This window comes from Rhodamnia argentea, chromosome 3 (genome assembly GCF_020921035.1).
Source record: "Rhodamnia argentea isolate NSW1041297 chromosome 3, ASM2092103v1, whole genome shotgun sequence".
Lineage (NCBI taxonomy): Eukaryota > Viridiplantae > Streptophyta > Magnoliopsida > Myrtales > Myrtaceae > Rhodamnia > Rhodamnia argentea.
The window spans coordinates 12,364,936-12,387,708 of record NC_063152.1 but is presented as its reverse complement, the minus strand read 5'-3'; the positions used below and the strand labels follow the sequence as shown (position 1 = coordinate 12,387,708).

The window sequence follows — 22,773 nt, the reverse complement described above, 5'->3', positions numbered from 1 at the left end:
ATAAAAATTATTTTTAAAGAAATTTAAAAAAATTTAAAATGAAGTAGAAATATTTCGACCATCAATAATAAATTTTCATAGAAGATTTTGTGTTAATAATATTTTACAACTATAAATTTTTAATTGTCACCAAATAAATTTATCCGACCAAAAATAACTTCCGAAGTAGAAGCGGAACAATCAACTTCTACTTCTAAGAAGAAGTAGAAAAATTAACTTCCGGTCAGAAGTTGATTTACGAAGCAGAAGTATTACTATGAGCGCCCTTAATTTCTATCAATGAAGGTCTTTCAATTTCAATGACTTTCAACTTAGGTATTTGTCTCAAGTTTAAGAGTTCGGTTCACTATGTGTCTTCTGATTATGAATTTCTTGTTTTGCTTAGTGTTTTCATTTGAGGATCTACAAAAACTCTACATTTCATGCAATTTCATTAAGTTTATTTAATTTACTTTCCAGCATCTATATGTCCTTGAACCTAACATCTCCTTACGCTTTGGTTTACTCGAATGTTACTCCTTATAGTCTAATTTCGGGAACAAGCAACACAAAAGTCTTAAATCTATTGTATTTGTACCAATTCGGTCATAAAACTTTTCATTAGACGAATTTAGTCCTTAACCTTTTTGCATTGGTACCAATTCAATCTATCCAGCCAATTTTGAACAAAAATCGTAAAAATAACATGGATGTCGGCAGTGCCACATAGATGGCCGATAATGACGTGGATATTTTTTTTAAAAAATATTTTTAATTATTTTGTCCTTAGACTTGGTCGTCGGCCCTTGGCGAAAGCCGCCCAACCCTTAACAGCCACTAGCGAGGGTTGCGGCCTCGCTAGGGCCGACGAGGGTTGCCGGCCAAAGCAAAGTCTTAAAAAAAGGAAAAAAAAATGATAAATCTTATTTGAAAATATCTATCACCGGCCATTCTACGTGGCATCGTCGGTGTCTACGTCGGCAATTTTCAGCCAAAATTGGTTGGATTAATTGAGTTGATATCAATATAAAAAGGTTTAGGACTAAATTGGTTCAGTTGAAAAGATTTAGCGTTAAATTGCTACCAATGCAAGAAATTTAGGACTATTTTAGTACTTTCCCCATCTAATTTCTCCATCATTTTAATTCAAAGCCCAGAATGTTTTTCACATGAAAATGCCAAAACAAAATTTGCGAACCCATGGACAAATACATATACGATTCAAAATGAAGAGTTCAGCACTATTTTGAAGTTGAATTATCTTTGTATCTATAGTGAAGAACCATTTGTTTTGCATTTGCGATCATCTAAAGGAAAATTGTGTATATTTCAATAAGTTTTCAAATATTCAAAATATTACTTTTGCAATGACTTTTTACCGTCATCAATTCATAACGGTGTTTGTTTGCCATTAATCTATATTGATTTTGTAATGTTCTTATGACCGTTTTGTAGCAGTCAAGCACACAATCAATTTGTAACGTTTTTCAGTTAAATGCAAGAACTGATGATGGAAAAGACTCTTTCTTTTACCTTGAAATTGTTACTCCAAACATAATTGAAAAGTTTTTTTAGCTGAAATTACTCTAAATCTATTTCGATATTTGATGAATGAAGTTGGGTGTAATTTTCGGGCGGTGAGTGTTGTGATGTAGCAATGCAAATACAGTGGCGAACTTTCATATTTATGGTATTTGGTGGATGAAGTTGGGTGTAATTTTTGGGCAAGGGTCAATGTGGTGTAACAATGTAGCCCCCGACAGTAGTCTTCATATCTTGATGTAGAAAAATACTTGAATTATGGGAAGCACACATAATATTGTAGGAGATGTGAAATCTATTAGCTAAATCCCATATCAAAGAATTAGTATGGTGTACAACAAGTAATATATTTTAGTCAGCCCATAGCTCTTTAGTTTGGAATTTTGGGTGAAGGTGGGTCTACAAGAATATCTTAATAGGCTCGAACTTGATCTTTCTGATCTTTCTTCTGATGATTTCCTCAACAAAAAAATATCGAATTTCTGTTACGCGCTTTCTAATAACATACTTGATATCACACGATCTCTCTAATGAAAATGTAGGTCTACATGGAGACGTGTCTTGTTGGGTTTTTGATTGATCGCAATAAACTCACTTTCCAACAAGTCTAAAGAATATTCGCATATTCGATGAAATTTTTAATACAACTTAGGAGAAGACGGACGAGAATCATTTGTCCTTTTGGGGCACTAGCATTTATTTGTCGTTTCCTGAATTAGAAAATTTAATCTTTTGGTCTATTAAAAAAATCTCGTGAAACGCGTTCTGCTTTTCGGCACATCTTTTAATAATGGACCACAGTTTCGAAAGCAACTTCTTGACCGCGTGCCACAAGTAAGGATGGATGCAATATGCTTGTCCTATTAATCAATTAAGAAATCAAGAAACAAAGGTACCCGTTATTCATGGAAGACCAAGCCGACGACTTTGAATTGACTGGAGACTGAGGTCGAGAGGAAGATAAGATAAGGCTGCCTTTTTTTTTTTTTTTTTTGTTTGGTCGAATAAGACAAGGACTTTAATGCATCAGCAACTGCTCTTAGTCAATCAATTACTAATTAATTGGAGATTCCTTATTAATTTTTTCTTGCTTGGTAACATATTTCACGTCGATACTTGTTCATGGAGACCAGTTATCAATCCTTTTACGAAGCAGAAAAGCTTATTTCGTTTCAACTTTCCTCCTCCGGTTGCCGGGGATAAAGGGCAGAGTCGGACCCAAAGGCACAGTTGGAGCAAAAATGTGGAATTCTTTTCTGATGATTTGTATACGTGTGAGTGAGCATAATTAATCTGAACCATTAGTATTGATGGGTCAATGTGAAATTCACACGATCTAAAGATTGCGATGTATGTAGCCCATGTGCACCGAAGAATGTGTCACAAAACATAGCCATCACCGATTGTAACTTCAATTAATTTCACATCTCAGCAATTTTTTTTTAATAATTCGTAGCTCACCAATCAAGGACAAGGTTGATGAGAATTTCTGCCAATTGGGGAATTGAATGCATCAGAAATAGGGACGAACAATTCCTAATTCTTTACAGATTCCACTTGAAATGCATCTGTTTGAAAATGTTCCTCATTTTTTGGAACCCGAAATCTACCCGTCATATTTTGGAACTTGAAATCTGGAATCTATTCCGTCATAGGTTCTAGGATCAATTCCGAGATAGCCGAGACCTTGCCAATTTATTTTCTTTTCTTTTTTCATTTTTAGTTACGCAAAATGAGAGTGAACACTATAGCCGCTAAGGGAAAGTAGAGATGAGCGGTTTCAGATTCTATACGAATTATTTTCAAAACTTGAAACCAATTTATTAGAACAAGTTTATCATTTTTTGAAATCTGTAATCTAAAAATTTATTTGGCTCTAGAATATACTCTAATCATCAGACCTCATAGAATATTGTAGGATCATTCGAAGACATATACCAAAAAAGACATAAAAATTTATTTCAAGATCCAGAGTCCAAATTCAAAGTTCTAGATGGTAAAACTTAAAACTTACCCGTTAGAACTGATTTCTCAATTTTTAAAATCTAAGATTTATTTTGTATACCTTAAAATATGAAATTGAATCAGTTTCCATAGATTTTGATTACTGATTTTTTATTTTATTTTGAAATCATCCCCACTGCTCCATGCTGATAAATCCTTAATATTGTGCAGCTGGAAGGCATCTTTTCCGCCCGAAAAGCATATGCTCTCCGTCCAGCTTTATCATTTTGTTTATGTTTAGACCTTTTTGTGCAGCTGGAGGGCATCTTCTCCGAAAAGCATATGCTCTACGCCTGAAAATGAAATCTTGCTAAGACCAAGGACTGATGCTATAATTTCCTCAAATATTGGGCATCCATTGAGAACGACTTGGATAGTGTGCTGTGAGTTGTCCGAAGTCATTTCCACCAGAAGCGGAGGCTGCGGAGCCCACCGGGGGAAAAGGCTACGCGGACTGGTTACGCCTTTTAATAGTTGATCAGGTGCTCCGAGAGAGGAAACCCTCGGTAGAGAAATACTTTGTGAGAATGGACTCGGGAAAGAGCTCGGAGGCCGGAAGCAGTGGCGCCGGCGGTGCGTCGTCGGCCACTGACTACGAGGTCTTCTTGAGTTTCAGAGGGCTGGACACTCGCCAAGGATTCACGGATTTCCTTTACCACGATATGCTAGACGCGAACATCCGTGTTTTCTTGGACAAGGAAGAGCTCCACGTAGGTAAAGAAATAGCCGGCGAGCTACCGAAGGCCATCGAGAAGTCGAGGATCTACGTACCCATCTTCTCTAAAGGTTATGCTTCGAGCGTGTGGTGCCTGCGCGAGCTCGCGCACATGGTGGAGTGCTGGAAATCCAAACCATCCGAGAAGGAGATCATGCCGATTTTCTACGACGTGGGATCTGACGATGTTAAGCTCAAGTCTCCACTTTACGTGGGCGCTTTGGGTGAGCACGAGAAGAAATATGGCCGCGAGAGGAGGGAGAAGTGGGAGGATGCCCTCCAAAGCGTTTCCAGAATCAGAGGATGGGAGCTGAAAAGCCAAGGGTACGTATGTTTCCATTGATCTCTCTGTTTTGGGACTTTCACTATATACCCAAGCTTGGATAAGATCTCGTTTAGGCGGTTTGAAATTCTCTCTCTTTGGTAAGTCGGGAGGGTGTGAGGGGATTGGGTTAATAAATACAAGGAGCATGTCTTTTGTAATTTCTGTGTTTTTCCTCTAATTCTTTCATTCGTAGATCTAGTTTTATCCATCTTTGTGTTTATCACCCGTTGGAAGTGTCAGTATTTTGATTGCAAACCACTTCCTGAATGTCATGAGATTATCCTTCACAATTTCGACTTAGATGATTCGCTAATGTGGCCTGGCAGGTGCTGGGAATTCATTAAATCGGTGGTACGAGATATTTCGATGAAGCTGAAGACAAAAGACAAACACGTCGCCGAGCATTTAGTTGGGGTGGATGATCCAGTGGAAGCCGTTCTAAACTTGTTGGACGTGGACTCAGGGGGCATGCGGTTTTTACTAATCCACGGAATGGGGGGAATCGGTAAAACGACTCTCGCTCAGCTTGTGTTCAACAAGCTGAATTCCCTCTTCAGTCATTGCTGCTTCCTGGAAAATGTCCGGGAATCCTCCTTGCACAGCTCCGGACTTGTAACTTTACAGGAACGATTATTATCTGACACGATTGGTTCAGGCTTTCACTACGGAATTAACGATGTCAACAGTGGGGTCAACACGATTAAAAAAGGACTTTTTAACAGGAAAGTTTTCATCGTCCTCGATGATGTGGATGATGAAGAGCAACTTGAGAAACTAGCCATGAAGCATGTTTCGTTTGGCTCGGGAAGCAGAGTTATTTTGACAACCAGGAACAGAAGCATCATAGAAGCCGACCAAACTTTGGAGTACGAAGTGAAGCAGTTGGATTCCATTCAATCACTCGAGCTTTTCAGCAGACATGCTTTTGGAAGGGATTCTCCTCCAGATGATTACGTTGATCTTTCGAGACAAGTAGTTTCTACAACTGGAGGACTTCCCTTAGCTCTCAAAGTCATAGGCTCATCACTTCGTCGACGAAACGAAGCCTCGTGGAAAGGTGTGTTGGAACGTCTGAGCAAAATACCTCCTGAAGAGGTCCAGGGCAAGCTGAAGATCAGCTACGATGCCCTGAGTCCCGAGCAAAAACAGATCTTTCTCGATATCGCCTGTTTGTTTGTAGACCAAGAGAAGACAAATGCATTTTACATGTGGAAAGATTGTGAGTTCTTCGTGGACTATTCGATTTCAGACCTTGCCTGCAGGTCCTTGATAAAGATAACTGATGACAACAAATTCTCGATGCACGACCAACTAAGAGAGCTCGGCAGGCAAATCGTATATGGAGACAAGAGGCCGGTGGATCCAAGCGAGCAGAGCAGGTTGTGGGTTCCTGAGAAGGCCAATGAGATCATAAGAGAAAAAAAGGTAAACTATACGTTTGACCATAAAATTTTAGACTTTTCCCAATATTTCAGTTATTAATTAGGAGCCCATTTTTAATCGAGAGACACAGAACTTGAACACGTTTTTAATATACTACTTTACTATTGAATGGCAGAGAAAGGAGGCCATTGAAGCAGTCTGCCTAGATGGAGGAACCTATACGGGCAAAGAGTTTTCAAGGCTTCCAAACATAAGGTTCCTCAAATTATATGGGGGAGATTTAGATGGAGACTTTGAGAGTCAGCTTAAAAAGTTAAGATACATGTCCTGGCAGCACTGTCCTCGAGAGCTCTCGGCCACCAATTTCCATCCAAGCAATGCTGTAGTTCTCGACCTGTCTTTCGGTTCCATCACAGAGGACTGGGCTGGATGGAGTCAAATCAAGGTACCTTCTATTGCTATATTTGTTTATCGTTATCTCTAACGTATTGTCTCACTTAATTTTTATGTTCTTAGTTAAAACTGACTATACCATAACTATATAGACAATAACCTATTGTACATAAAATGGCTCGTAAAGGGGTTAATCAAGTCCATTCCACAAGTAAAATTTAGCTGACTAAGCTGGTCTCGTAATCAAGGCCACTAAATTAGATTGTATGGAATTGATATATAGGTGGATATATGTGGATCAGGTCGGACAGGTGTTAGTACTAGATGAACGGATCTATCTGGGTTAAATGAGGAAAATGAGTCCAACTCAATTACATCTAAGCTCCAGCGCAACCATTTATTGCCTCTAAATTGGCAGGCTATTGTAACAGGTTGCCAAGAAGCTTAAGGTTATGGATCTCACATGTTGCGACCGCATGGTCAAGACTCCAGACTTCTCTCATTATTTGAGTTTAGAGAGATTGATCCTTCAAAGTTGCAGATGTCTGATTGAAGTTGATGGTTCCCTCGAAAAGCTTGAGTGCCTGATTTACTTCAATGCGCGTGGGTGTGAAGATCTTAGGGAGTTGCCAGAAGGAATCGGAGGGTTAGAGAAGCTCGAGTACTTGGATTTAGGCTATTGCAGAAAATTGAGGAAGCTTCCTGAATCATTCGCGAGAGTGGCATCACTGGTAGAGTTGAATCTCTCAGACACGGCTATCACAAGATTACCCGACTCCATTGGTAACCAAAAGCGCTTGTCAGTACTTAAACTGGAACGTGCAAAAATCGATGGACTTCCCGATTCTATCGGCAATCTACGGGAACTGAAGTTTCTCTTTGTAGCGGGAACTAAAATAAAGGAGCTTCCAGTCTCGATTGGGAACTTGGAATCGCTACTCGAGTTGGATGTCTCGGATACAAAAATTGAGTGGTTACCCGAATCTATTGGAGACTTGAGTAGATTGAAAGTCATCAAAATTTCGGGTTCTCCTATGAGGGGGTTACCTCAGAGCATTGTCGAGCTAAAAGAGCTAGAAGAGCTACATGCCGAGGATTGCCCGTATTTGGAGTGGGAAATTCCCGAGGGCATTTGGAAATTGTCGCTTTTGAGAGTTCTTCTCTTGGAATTTAGCCCTAGCAGAAGTGCTCTTGTGACGGTCAAACCACTTTCTCGCCTAGAGAAATTATGGTTATACGATTGCGACAAACTCGAACTATTGCCTGAGCTTCCCACAAGTTTGACAAGCCTAAGCTTTGGATCAAGTGCGCTGCGGCGGGTCCCAGATCTCTCAAGCCTGACTAAATTGTCGGATTTGACCTATAGGGGTCATGAAGAGAGCGATTGTCCTCTGTTCATCCAAGATGGTCCATGCCGACAATCCCTCACGTTCCTTCCACCGTCTCTGTCAACGTTGACACTTGATTATCACGAATCCAAAACCAGTTTGTCATTCCGTGGCAACTTCAGAAAATTGACGTGTTTGCGCATTTACCACTGCCTTTGGAAGGAAGTTCAACTCGATGGGCTTGAGCAGTTGATTGAATTTGAAGTGGAAAGGGCAGAACTCCTCGAGGGATTCGCCGGTCTTTCGGGTCTGAAGAGGTTGAAGCTGTTGAGACTGATTGATTGCCCAAATCTGACTGCGATCCAAGGGCTTGGTTCGGTGGAGTCGTTGGAGAAACTGGATATAGGGTGGTGTCCTAAGATTGGAAGTCTAGACGATCTATCGGATTTGAAAAAGCTGGAGGAGTTGTCGATTGAAGAATGCGATGAGCTTGTGGCAGTTAAGGGCCTGGGTGAACTGGAGACTCTCCAAGGAATGAGCTTTAAGGGTTGCAGATCATTGAGAAGTTTCCCTAACGTATTCAATTTAAAAGTACCAGGCGAGTGCAGTCTATGGGTTGAGCGATGCCCAAATTTGAAAGAAAACTCGTTTTTAGGCAGGGTCGACCAGTACAAGGAGATAGGAAGGGTTCCTAAACGCGAAATCAGTGGTCCCTCACTATTTGAGAGCTTTCTCGAGGATCGAATTACCAGAAGATCGGTCGTCAGGCGGGGCCACACAAATTGGCGTCGGGACCTGTTAATTCTTTGTGCCTTTGACGGCTGGAGAATCAGAACAGGGTAGCTGATTGGGTTGTAAAAGCCCAGAGAAAAATATTGCTTTGCCACGAAATTGTATGTCAAATGCACCCTTGGGCACTTTGGGAGCAAACTATATATGAAAATGTGCAAGTTATGCATCTCAGTGCAAATACCAGAATGCGCTCCACATTGATGCAACTTTGTCTGTTTTTTTTTTTTAATCAAATCCTTTTATTGGCGAAATCGTTTTGGTCTTCCTCTAGCACCCTTTTAATGGTGGCTACCGTAGCTGGGTCCGGCACCTACTCTCTCCTTTGTTCGTGGGTGAGCTCTCTTGGTCTATCACCCGGAACTCCACTCGGAACAACATTGACGTTATCCTAGCCATCATTCGACGATCGCCGAGGAGAATGACTCTCGCCAGTGAGGCCAACCCGATTCCTATTTTTTCCCATAGCACTTCCTCAGATCGAATTGCAAAAAGACTTATCGGCGAGAAGTACGGACATTGTGGTGTGCCCGACAATTTCATCCGGCCTGCTATTGGTTTACCGTGTTTTCGACGACCAACATGAGTCTTTTCGCGAGCCTTGCGGCATCCAATGGGCTCCGCAACCATTCAAGGCCCAAGCTGATTTTTGGTGCCAACGCCAAGAATCGGACTGGCATCCTCGAAAACCGGATCAAATTGGCCGATCTGCTGCGATCCGCATAGTTCCCAATTCGATCAATTCCTTTTTCTCACCCCCTACTTTCAGACCTCTATTACTAGAACTTTCCCCGGTTGAATGGTTTTTAATTTACTTCCGGTGGGCCCCGCTTCTGGTGGACTTGACTATCAAACAGTCGAGTCTACGTCAACTCTGATTTATATGCAAGTCGTTCTAAATGGATATCACATATTGAGATTCGACCCAAAAAAGGAGACATCAAATATTGAGGAAATTACAGTATTAGTCCTTGGTTTTCCCAAGATTTCATTTTCAGTCCCCAGTCGGCAGCCATGCTTTGTTTTTTGATAGGCACTGCTCAAATGGAGATTACATTTTTATTTTACTTCCTTGACTCTAGGAGTTTTTCAGATATTGTTTTCGCATTTAGGTGATATTTTTTAAATGGATTTAGATTTCTTTTACTTGGACAGAAATTTTCCAGCTTTATTAGCTAATTCGTTTTCTGGATTCTGTTTGTACTGACTTTATCTTTTTATATTTTGGTTTTTCATTTTTTTTAAGTTTTGCGACACTCGCACTTTGACTTTTTTTAATCTTAAGCATATCGAAACTCTCATATAAAAATGTCGACATGTATATTAACTTTCTAAATTTTGGATACGATGCGAGAATATGCATACGAGGACTCGAATTGAATAATCTAGAGAAAACCTACAAGCGTAAGTTCATTTTTCAATATATCTAATGAAGTTCGTTTGTAAGAAAGTTTGGATATTACCTTAGAAAACCTACAATCAATAATATATCTAGCCAGCTTGTAACAAAGCTACAATCGCATTGCCAAGTGTAAAGACTCATCACTCGTAGCGAATTAGCTTTGGCTCCGGTAGGGGTTGTAGTAGACCGAGCCTATTACAAGCACAACATGCTTGGTAGTTTTTAGGCACTTTCACAAGTTTAAAAAGAATCTCATTATAATCATATCAATAGGTTATCATTAATTAATGTTAGTTGGTAGCAAGTTATTATCATGACTTACGAAAAACCTTTTATTTTTTTCGGCATGACCTTTCGGTCCACATCTTCTAGATTGATAGGATCATACGTAAGGCGCTTGACGAAAGCAAATGTCTCAGCAACTTGAAGTGACAAGAAGTTTCCCTCAAGACCTGTCATCCCACACAATGATTTCAAAAGCAATGAAAGGTTGTCCCATCCCTCCCTCGCTAAAAGTAAGGACAAATCGGTGTGCTCTAGCTTCGAACATGAATTCGGTCGGGAAAGTGAGTTGGGAAATCCTGAATATTGAGAAAATTATCTAAAAAAAATCTTATATTTATTGTAATAGTACTAATTCGGTCTTTAAGATACTTCTAATGTACAAATTTCATTTGATTGCATATTGTTAACAAGGATCGTGGTACGAATTATGTCACCGGCAAAAGAACAAATTCCATATTACAACAGGTACTTTTCGTGTCGGATGTGGACACGCATAAGATTAAGCCGGGAAATTGCCCGTAATGTTGAGGTTGATGTCTTGTATTCTGTTATTGAAGAGATTATGAGGCGGTTCCGAAAGGCCCCCTACGACCGGACAAGACGGGGGTCCCGCTCACCGGGCGGGGGTCCGGGGGGCCGCCCGGTGGGGTCGCGGGGCGGCGCCCGAGCCGCCGTAGGCGTTTTATGTTCGGTTATAGAATGTTTTCTATGGAAAAATTAAATATTTTAGGCTATGTGGGCAATTTTGTAATTTGTGCCATGTAGGATTTCGCTATATATGTTTAGCGCGAAACAGATCTCTAATATATAGAGAGGGTGTGAGAAAGAGCGGTTGTACACTTTTCTACGTTATTAGTGAAACAGATCTCATCTCCCAGTGGACGTAGGTAGGCGGAACATCTTCGCCGCCGAATCACGTAAATTCTTGTGTTGTGCGAATTTTCATTACTTTCTTGCATCGTTGATAGGATCGAATTTAGATATTCGACACGTAATTGGTCTGAATTTGATGGTTGGCATTATTCAGAGATTAGTCAAGTGAGGGAAAGTTCTAGGAAAGAGGCCTCAAGCGTAATTTGAACGAAACTCAGTAGTGGCCCCGCAGTCTATTTTTTATGCAAAAAAAAAAAAAAAACAGCGGTTGGCATTATCGAAGACTATTCAACCAGGGAAAGTTATGGGAAAGAGGTCTCAATCCTGGCAAGTATAAACGAAAGTCAGCAGCGACTCCTCAGTCTCTCTTTAATGCAAACACAAAGTGAACGTTCCTTTCATTGATCAGGTGCGCTTTTGGAGAGTAAACTCTCAGGCGAAAACACTTGCGAGAATGGACATGGGAAAGAGCTCGGAGGCTGAAACGACCGGCGGTGAGCCGTCTGTGATCGACTATGAGGTCTTCTTGAGTTTTAGAGTGCCGGACACTCGCCAAAGATTCACGGATTGCCTTTACCATGCTATGCTAGAGGCAAACGTCCATGTTTTCTACGACGAGGAAGAGCTCCACATCGGGAAAGAAATAGGCAATCAGCTGCCGGCGGCCATCGAAAAGTCGAAGATCTACGTACCCATCTTCTCTAAAGATTATGCTTCGAGTGCTTCGTGCCTTCGCGAGCTCTTGACAAATATTGACATTTGCATATTGGTATTCTTTACATCTTGACAAATGATGATATATCGAATTGGTACCCTGACTACTGGCACAATCTATCTCAGCTCCACAATACAAACATTCACCCTTTTCTTTATCAGGAATCTGTTTGAAGTGTTCCCACACCACTGAAGATCTCCTCTTTTTTTTTTTTATGTGATATTTGAAGCACTCGTTTCAGCCATCTAACAAATTGAACATTCAAAGGTAATTATCAAAATCTCTCCAGTCACAAACAAATTTCAAAATAAATTTAGTTAAAGATGAAAACTGCCAAAAAGATTCTTATACTTGATTGTAAAAAATGCAGTTTTTCACTTTTCTTAAGCTACCCTTCATCACTGAGGTAATTGAGAATTTAAAAAAAAAAAAAAAAGATCAGCAGAAGCTCAAGTCATAGATCCGCAAAAAATGGTTTCGCATATCAACAAGACATTGTATAAGCAACAGCTTTCAGGTAAGAAAGTCAAGAAACAGTCACAGACTTATGCAAAAAAATAGAGCATGAAACTGGCTAGATTAAAAAAATAGGATTTACAAGAAATCATGAGATCATTGGGATATCTTTGCAGAGGAGCATTTACAAAAATCATACCCTCTTCCTTCTTCTTCTTCTTCTTCTTGAGTTTGCTTCCTCAATCGAACTTGAACCAATGAAACTTTCCTTGCAGTTTTCGGAAAATTCCACTTCACAGCTCAGATTACTACGGGATTCTCCAAACTAACAGAGCCAAGGGAAAGAAGGAGAGAATGTTTTGAGCGATTCTTTTTGAAAGAAAATAAAAAGCCCTTTGAAAGTTGAAAAGGGAAATGACTACATTACCTAACATAGCAGCGCGCCAAATAACAAGGGATTGACAAAAGAACAAGCTTTCAAACAAAGGATCAAGCAACAGACTTGCAATGACGAAGCGATTAGTAGCGCTCCTCTTCTGTCATGACAATCTTGCCCTTGAACTTGTGGGTGATCTCATCATTGCAACATCTTTGTATTGTGGACGGGGGAAGTCGCTCCGTCTAAATAGATCGTTTGCCGACTCTTAACAGAAAATGTCCAAAAAAAGTTGATTCACTAAAACATTCAGATCAAGAGTAATACATTTTGACGACAGTTCATCAAGCGAAAGCGAGTTGCCTACTCCATTTTCAAGCTAATAGAACGAAAACAAGGAAAATTGAACCACTTGATTCATATGACATACTGCTTCACACGTAAAGGCACGAAACTAAAAAGAAAACTCTAGATTTTCACATCGAAATTAAAATAGGTAAACTTTCTTACCAATCAAACCACAGGCAAGGACCGAAAATGCAATATTGGGAATGCCAAGGACTAACACTGCAATTTCCTCGGCATTTGATATTTGATTGAGGACTTGCATATTGTCAGTCTGTCAAAAGGCAAGTCTTCCAGAGGCGGAGCCCACCGGGAGTAAAAGTTACGCGGACTGGTTACGCGGTTTAAGAGTTGACGTAGACTCGACTATTGGAAGACCACTCAACTAAGGAAAGTTCTTTTCGTTTCAAAAAAAAAAAAAACATTTAAGGGAAAGTTCTAGGAATAGAGGTCTGAAGGGTAATATAAACGAACTCCTATAACGGCTGGTAAATAATAAAAGTGATCTCTTAATTTCTATCTCTACATGTAATGCGATTACTGAGCTTTAAATTTGCACGATGTGATCCCTAAATTTTAGTCCAGTGTGCAATGCAGCTCATAAGCTTCTAATCCTAGACTTTTTGTACTTATTCAGTTGAGTCTTTGAATTGTATGAAAATATTTAATGTAGTCTTTGAACTTAAATTAATGAAATGATAATATTGAACACTTTCATACAGTCGAATGATTAAATTGAACATGTACTAAAATTCTAGAGATTATATTGAACAAATTTAAAGTTGAGGGATCACGTCGCACATTTTGAAACAAAGTTATTTCGTCGACCATCCAATTTCGGCGAAACATCTCTTTTTCTTTCTTTTCTCTATTATGTCACCGGCAAAAGTAGAAATTTCATATTGCGACCTCCGACCAAAAAAAATTAAAATAAGGGAAAGTTCTAGGAAAGAGGTTTCAAGCAAAATTTGAACAAAAGTCAGTCACGACTCCCTACTCTATTTTTTATGCAAAAAACGGTTGGTTTCATTATTCGAAGACTATTCAACCAGGGAAAGTTCTGGGAAAGAGGTCTCAATCCTAATATAAACGAAAGTCGGTTTTTATGCATCTCGTGACCGGCCGTGAGCTTGACGCCACTCACCCACCGGTGAGTCTTGAGTTTCCCGGTAAAAGGAATCTTTATCATTTTTTTTTTTGCTTAGTCAGTAATTCCCGATTCTAGAGTGAGAACGGCCCATCCAAACCATGCTCACTCTTAGTACCAAGAAGATTCGCAATGTGTATCAATTCAAATGCTCGTCAAATAGAAGATTGGAGGAGCTATGAACAAAAATGAAGATTGGACATTTCAAATCGCTCACTTGGTTGCCATCTTTGTATTATGGACGAGGGAAGTCGCTCCGTTTAAATAGGTCGTTTGCTGACTCTTAGCTGAAAATGTCCAAGAAAAGCTGATTCACTGAAACATTCAGACTAAGAGTAATACATTTTTGGCAATATTTCATCAAGCGAAAACAAGTTACCTGCTCCATTTTCAAGCTAATAGAACGAAAATAAAGAAAATTGAATCTCTACGTTCATATGACATGCCGCTTCACACGGCAAAAGTGCGAAACTAAAAAGAAAACTCCAGATTTTCACATCAAAATTAATATAGGCAAACTTTATTACCAATCAAAGCATAGGCAAGGCCCGAAAATGCAATCTCCATTTGTGCTGTGCCCGTTAAAAAGACAAAGCATAGGCAAGGAGCGAAAATGCAATATTGGGAATGCCGAGGACTTATACTGCAATTTCCTCAACATTTGATATTGATTGAGAGCGACTTGCACATTGTGAGTTTGTCAGAAGTCAAGTCTACTAGAAGCGGAGCCCACCGGGAGAAAAAGCGACGCGAACTGGTAACGCGGTTTAGGGAAATTTCTTTTCGTCCCAAAAAAAAAAAAAAAAAACCAGTTAAGGGAAAGTTCTAGGAACATAGATCTGAAGCGTGATATAAACGAAATTCTGTAACGGCTGGTAAATTATAAAAATAATCTCTTAATTTCTATGTTATCATGTAACGTGATCATCGAACTTTAAATTTACGCAATATGATCACCGAACTTTAGTTCAATGTGCAATGCAACTCATGAAGTTCTAACCCTGGACTTTTTGTGCATATTCGGTTGAGTCCTCGAACCGTATGAAAATATTTAATGTAGTCTCTAAACTTGAATTAATGGAAGGATAATATTAAATATTTTCATACAATCGAGGAACTAAAGTAAACGTGCACCAAAAGTTCAAGGATAATATTGAACAAATTTAAAGTTGAGGGATCACGTCGCACATCTTGAAGCAAAGTTCAGGAATAATTTTTGTCACTGTGCCTAGTATAAATGAGATTGTATCATGCAAAATGTTGGGCAGGTCAAGGACGGATTTTGTCACTCGCAATAAGGTTAAAACAAATTAGTTAAAAGAAAATTGTTTACACATTCGAAGAGCATAAACATTTGAGTTGCACCTACATTGCATATACTCACCAACCTAAACACACTGTAATTTTCTATAAAGAAATATTTATCCAATTACAATAACATCAAAATCCAATGATCATGTATTTTTTTTTTTAAGACAACCACCCCCATGTTTCGTTTTACCAAGTCCCATTTTATTGGACCAATCAGCTTAGAAAGAAGTACGCGTAGGTGGGATTAAAACTTGTTAGGGTAGCAATTGGACTATCGCCAGGCGTGCCGGGATTGTTAGGGAAGGGAGAAAGTGAGGGAGGAAAACATTTCTTGAAAAGATCTGAAATGCGGTACCATTAGACACGTGCCATTTAGTGAATGGATTTGGGTTAAAATGGCGGGGTGCACAATTATTTTCTCATGGCTAGGATTAGTACAGTAATTGGAGGAACTTTGAATGTGTTGAGGAAGTATTTACAAAATTGTAAGTTCATGATTTGTCAGTGCTCGTCATAAAAGCAAAGCATAGCCAGGGACTGAAAATGAAATCTTGCTAACACCAAGGACTGATGCTATAATTTCCTCAAATATTGGGCATCCATTGAGAACGACTTGCATAGTGTGCTGTGAGTTGTCCGAAGTCATTTCCACCAGAAGCGGAGGCTGCGGAGCCCACCGGGGGAAAAGGTTACGCGGACTGGTCACGCCATTTAATAGTTGATCAGGTGCTCCGAGAGAGGAAACCCCTCGGAAGAGAAATACTTTGTGATAATGGACACGGGAAAGAGCTCGGAGGCCGGAAGGAGTGGCGCCGGCGGTGCGTCGTCGTCCACTGACTACGAGGTCTTCTTGAGTTTCAGAGGGCCGGACACTCGCCAAGGATTCACGAATTGCCTTTACCACGCTATGCGAGACCAGAACATCCGTGTTTTCTTGGACGAGGAAGAGCTAGACGTCGGTAAAGCAATAGCCGACGAGCTACCGGAGGCCATCGAAAAGTCGAAGATCTACGTACCCATCTTCTCTAAAGATTATGCTTCGAGCGTGTGGTGCCTGCGCGAGCTCGCGGACATGGTGGAGCGCAGGGAATCCAAACCATCCGAGAAGGAGATTATGCCAATCTTCTACGACGTGGAACCCAACGATGTTAAGCTCAGGTCTCAACTATATGTCGGCGCTCTGAAGAATCATGAGAAGAAGTTTGACAGCCAGATGATCCAAAAGTGGGCGGATGCCCTCAAAAGTGCAGCCCAAATCAGAGGATGGGAGCTGAAAAGCCAAGGGTACGTATGTTTCCATTGACCTCTCTGTTTTGGGACTTTCACTATATACCCAAGCTTGGATAAGATCTCGTTTAGGCGGTTTGAAATTCTCTCTCTTTGGTAAGTCGGGAGGGTGTGAGGGGATTGGGTTAATAAATACAAGGAGTATGTCTTTTGTAATTTCTGTGTTTTTCCTCTAATTCTTTCATTCGTAGATCTAATTTTATCCATCTTTGTGTTTATCACCCGTTGGAAGTGTCAGTATTTTGATTGCAAATCACTTCCTGAATGTCATGAGATTATCCTTCACAATTTCCACTTAGATGATTCACTAATGTGGCAGGCACGGGGAATTCATTAAATCGGTGATACGAGAGATTTCGATGAAGCTGAAGATAAAAGATAAATACGTCGCCCAGCATTTAGTCGGCATGGACGATCGAGTGGAAACCGTTGTGAAGTTGTTGGAAATGGACTCTGGGGGCATGCGCTTTTTACTAATCCATGGAATGGGGGGAATCGGTAAAACGACTCTCGCTAAGGTTGTGTTCAACAAGCTCAATTCCCTCTTCAGTCATTGCTGCTTCCTGGGAAATGTCCGAGAATCGTCGTCGCTCAGCTTTGGCCTCGTAAATTTACAGAAACAACTATTGTCTAATGTGTTGGGTTCGGCCTTTCAAGACTACACAAATGATGTCGACGATGGGATCAACGTGATTGCACGACGACTTTCTAACAAGAAAGTCTTCATCGTTCTCGACGATGTGGATGATGAAGAGCAACTTGAGAAACTAGCCATCAAGCATGTTTCGTTTGGCTCGGGAAGCAGAGTTATTTTGACTACTAGGAACAGAAGCATCATAGAAGCCGACCAAACTCTGGAGTACGAAGTGAAGCAGTTGGATTCCATTCAATCACTCGAGCTTTTCAGTAGACATGCTTTTGGAAGGGATTCTCCTCCAGATGATTACGTTGGTCTTTCGAGACGAGTAGTTTCTATGACTGGAGGACTTCCCTTAGCTCTCGAAGTCATAGGCTCATTACTTCGTCGACAAAGCAAAGCCTCGTGGAAAGGTGTGTTGGAATGTCTGAGCAAAATACCTCCTGAAAAGGTCCGGGACAAGCTGAAGATCAGCTACAATGCCCTGGGTCCCGAGCAACAACAGATCTTTCTCGATATCGCCTGTTTGTTTGTAGACGAAGACAAGACGAATGCATTTTACATGTGGAAAGATTGTGAGTTCTTCCCGAACTATTCGATTTCAGCCCTTGCCTGCAGGTCCTTGATAAAGATAACTGATGACAACAAATTCTGGATGCACGACCTACTAAAAGATCTCGGTAGGCAAATCGTATGTGGAGACAAGAGGCCGGTGGATCCAAGCGAGCAGAGCAGGTTGTGGGTTCCTGAGATGGCCGATGAGATCATAAGAACCGAAGAGGTGAACAGATATGTTTGAGCATCGAGTTCTAAACTTTTCTCAATATTCCATTTATTGATTAGGAGCTCTTTTTTAGCTGATCGAGAGAGAGAGAGAGAGAGAGAGAGAGATCGAAAACACTTTTCATTTGCTCTCATGCTATTTTACCATTGAATGGCAGAGAAAGAAGGCCATTGAAGCAGTCTGCTTAGATGGAGGAACCTATACGGGCAAAGAGTTTTCAAGGCTTCCAAACATAAGGTTCCTCAAATTAAATCGGGGAGATTTAGATGGAGACTTTGAGAGTCAGCTTAAAAAGTTGAGATACATGTCCTGGCATTTTTGTGGTCGAGAGCTGTTGGCCATCAATTTCCATCCAAGAAATCTTGTAGTTCTCGACCTGTCTTATAACTCCATCGTCACAGAGGACTGGGCTGGATGGAGTCAAATCAAGGTACCATCTATTGCTATATTTGTTTATCGTTATCTCTATCGTATTGTCTCACTTAATTTTTATGCTCTTAGTTAAAACTGACTATACCATAACTATATAGGCAATAACCTATTGTACATAAAATGGCTCGTAAAGGGGTTAATCAAGTCCATTCCACAAGTAAAATTTAGATGACTAAGCTGGTCTCGTTATCAAGGCCACTAAATTAGATTGTATGGAATTGATATATAGGTGGATATATGTGGATCACGTTGGACAGGTGTTAGTACTAGATGAACGGATCTATATGCGTTAAATGAGGAAAATGAGTCGAACTCAATTACATCTAAGTTCCAGCGCAACCATTTATTGCCTCTAAATTGGCAGTCTATTGTAACAGGTTGCCAAGAAGCTTAAGGTTCTGGATCTCACATGTTGCGACCGCATGGTCAGGACTCCAGACTTCTCTCATTATTTGAGTTTAGAGAGATTGATCCTTAAAGAATGCACAAGTCTGATTGAAGTTGATGGTTCCCTCGAAAAGCTTAAGTGCCTGATTTACTTCAATGCGCATGGGTGTCCTCAGCTTAGGGAGTTGCCAGAAGGAATCGGAGGGTTGGAGAAGCTCGAGTACTTGGATTTAGGCTATTGCAGAAAATTGAGGAAGCTGCCTGAATCATTCGCAAGAGTGGCATCACTGGTAGAGTTGGATCTCACATGTACGGCTATCACTAGATTACCCGACTCCATTGGTAACCAAAAGCGCTTGTCGGTACTTAAACTGGAAGGTGTAAAAATCGATGAACTTCCCGATTCTATCGGCAATCTACGGAAACTGAAGTTTCTCTTTCTATCGAGTACTAACATAAAGGAGCTTCCTGTCTCGATTGGAAACTTGGAATCGCTACTCGAGTTGGATGTTTCGGAAACAAAAATTGAGCAGTTACCCGAATCTATTGGAGGCCTGAGTAGATTGAAAGTCATCAAAATTTCGAGTTCTCCTATGAGGGAGCTACCTCAGAGCATTGTTGCCCTTAAAGAGTTAGAAGAGCTACATGCCGAGAATTGCCTGTTTTTGGAGTGGGAAATTCCTGAGGGCATTTGGAAATTATCGCTCTTGAGAGTTCTTCTCTTGGAATTTACCCCCATTAGAAATGTCCCTATGACAGTCAAACTACTTCCTCGCCTAGAGAAATTGGAGATATATGGTTGCGACAAACTCGAACTATTGCCTGAGCTTCCCACAAGTTTGACAAGCCTAAGCTTTGGATCAAGTTCGCTGCGGCGGGTCCCAGATCTCTCAAGCTTGACTAAATTGTCAGATTTGACCTATAGCGGTCATGATGAGAACTATTGTTCTCTGTTCATCCAAGATGGTCCATGCCTTCCACCGTCTCTGTCAACGTTGTCACTTGAATTTCATGAATCCAAAACCAGTTTGTCATTCCGTGGCAACTTCAGAAAATTGACGCGTTTGCACATTTATCGCTGCCTTTGGAAGGAAGCTCAACTCGATGGGCTTGAGCAGTTGATTGAATTTAAAGTCGAAAGGGCAGAACTCCTCGAGAGATTCGCCGGTCTTTCGAGTCTGAAGAGGTTGAAGCTGTTGAGCCTGATCAATTGCCCAAATCTGACTGCGATCCAAGGGCTTGGTTCGGTGGGGTCGTTGGGGCAACTGCATATATCCCTTTGTCCGAAGATTGAAAGTCTAGACGATCTATCGGATTTGAAAAAGCTGGAGTACTTGTTGATTAACAAATGCGATGAGCTTGTGGCAGTTAAGGGCCTGGATGAACTGGAGACTCTCAAAAGAATGAGCTTTGTCGCTTGCAGATCATTGAGAAGTTTCCCTAACGTATTCAATTCAAAAGTACCAGGCAAGTGCCTTCTAACCGTTGTGTGTTGCCCAAATTTGAAAGAAAATTGGTTTCGAGGCAGTGTCGGCGAGTACGAGGAAAAAGAAAGGAGTCCTACAGCCGCAGTGCATTTTCTCCCATTTTTTAAGAGCCGTCCCCGGACTTATTCTCGTCTACATGAAGCAAGGGAGCGAATGGCCAGAAGATCGGACTTCAGGAGGGGCTACACACATGGGTTTTGGGAGCTGGATTCTCTTCTTCTCAGTGACGACCCGACACTCAAAATGAATCCACAACATCGCCCGTCAGGGAGGGCTACACAGATTGGGGTAGTCAGAAGAGGGAATAACCGGAAGATAGCTGATTGGGTTCGAAAAGCCCTGAGAAAAACGATAGCTTTGCCACGAAATTGTATGTCAAATCCCCCCTTGGGCACTTTGGGAGCAAACTATATATGAAACTGTGCAAGTTATGCATCTCAGTGCAAATACCAGAATGCGCTCCACATTGATGCAACTTTGTCTGTTTTTTTTTTAATCAAATCCTTAATAACAATTCACAGGATTTACACATTAAAACTACAGTTGTTTCACGGAAAATGAATAGATTTGAAAGCTATTCCCTAAGTATGGAAGGGGATATATTGCTTGCGAGAAAAAAATATTTATCCATTATGAACAACAATTTTGGCCTAAATATTTTGATGGGCGATGGGCATATTGTTCGTTCAGTTGTTTTCGTATACGACATAAACAATCAATTTTAAGGAAATATTTTCTAAAATGTGAATTTCTCGTGAAACATATGGAACCGAACCTAAGCCAGGGTAAAATCCACCCGCCTCTCATTTGTCAATTATCATCAAATTAAAGGGGTTGGCACGCTCAAAACGTACTTCACACCTGCAACAACCATCGTCGCTTGTATTAGATTACCGGACAGAAAAATAGTTATGGAAAAGATTTCTAGGTGGTGGTGGGCGAGAAGCGGGCAGGGGAACGGGAGAATAGATGAATATTAACACCCCTATTGCCATGGGAGAATAGACAAATATTAGTAGCAAGTTATTCTTACTGACTTTGAAGACGAAGATTCGGACCAAAAGTAGAGGGACGTTTTGGCAATATTTCATTAAGGGAAAACCAGTTACCTGCTCTAATGCCAAACTAATACAATAAAGACGGATATTAATCAACCACTAGATTCATATTATTGAGGTTATCCCACATTAATTGTGAAATGGCAATTGGTTAGACAAACTAGGCTTAGACACCAAACCCATCACCATATCAGTAATCATCGATTTAAGGACGTCAATAAGATGATTCACCACATGATTGGCGAAATCATTTTGGTCTTCCTCCAGCACCCTTTTTAATGGTGGCTACCGTAGCTGGGTCCGGCACCTACTCTCTCCTTTGTTCGTGGGTGAGCTCTCTTGGTATATCCCCCGGAACTCCACTTGGAACGACATTGACATTATCCTAGCCATCATTCGACAATCGATGAGGAGAATGACTCTCGCCAATGATGCCAACCCGATTCCTATTTTTTGTTATAGCACTTCCTCAAATCGAATCCCAAATGATCCTACCGGGCGTGCCAAAAAGATGTTTCGTCAGAAATGGTCCGTGACGAAAGACCTTTCACCGAAAAGCTTAGAGCTTTTGTATTTATTGTTTGAACGGAGTCTTGTGATGATTCTGGACAGGAAGTAAAGTAAATGGCAAAATAATAAATAGGATGATAAACATAAAGTGCGATAAAGGTAAATGTTCGATAAAATAAATTGCAGAGCAAAAGATAAGTGTTTGATTATTGATTGATTGGTCAGTTATAAAGAGTCGTCTCGGACTATTTATAGCATAGTACAAGGTATAACCGACGCTTGCGATTACTCATGTGTACCTTATCCCTAAATTCTCGATCTGGTTTCTGCAACTGCTATCCTTATTCTTTAAACGATTTAAAGTACTAACTTAACTGCTCTGTATAATTATCAGCGAGAAGTATCGACATTGTGGTGTGCCCGACATTTTCATCCGGCCTGCTATTGGCTTACCGTGTTTTCGACTACCAGCATGAGTCTTTTCGCGAGCCTTGCGTCATCCAATGGGCTCCGCAACCATTCAAGGCCCAAGCTGATTTTTGGTGCCAACACCAAGAATCGGACTGGCATCCTCGAAAACCGGATCAAATTGGCCGATCTGCTGCGATCCGCATAGTTCCCAATTCGATCAATTCCTTTTTCTCACCCCCTACTTTCAGACCTCTATTCCCAGAACTTTCCCCGGTTGAATGGTTTTTAATTTACTTCCGGTGGGCCCCGCTTCTGGTGGACTTGAGTATCAAATAGTCGAGTCTACGTCAACTCTGATTTATATGCAAGTCGTTCTAAATGGATATCAAATATTGAGGAAATTACTATATTA

General features: G+C 40.7%; 2 protein-coding genes across 2 annotated transcripts in view; both read left to right on the top strand.

Moving 5' to 3' along the window:
* LOC115727613 (disease resistance protein RPV1-like) overlaps positions 1–8,512 on the top strand; it is an 81,310-nt gene extending 72,798 nt beyond the window's left edge. Inside the window, exons 4-5 of the mRNA XM_048275562.1 lie at positions 6,124–6,393; positions 6,773–8,512. Coding sequence (XP_048131519.1) covers positions 6,124–6,393; positions 6,773–8,512 — 2,010 coding nt within the window. The remainder of the gene's footprint in view (positions 1–6,123; positions 6,394–6,772) is intronic.
* A 7,628-nt stretch (positions 8,513–16,140) lies between these two features.
* LOC115733881 (disease resistance protein RUN1-like) lies at positions 16,141–19,675 on the top strand. The gene is made up of 5 exons (XM_048275561.1): positions 16,141–16,652; positions 16,975–18,073; positions 18,234–18,506; positions 18,886–19,608; positions 19,655–19,675. Exons 1-5 carry the CDS (start codon positions 16,141–16,143, stop codon positions 19,673–19,675), a joined length of 2,628 nt encoding a protein of 875 aa, XP_048131518.1.
* Positions 19,676–22,773: the final 3,098 nt, after the last annotated feature.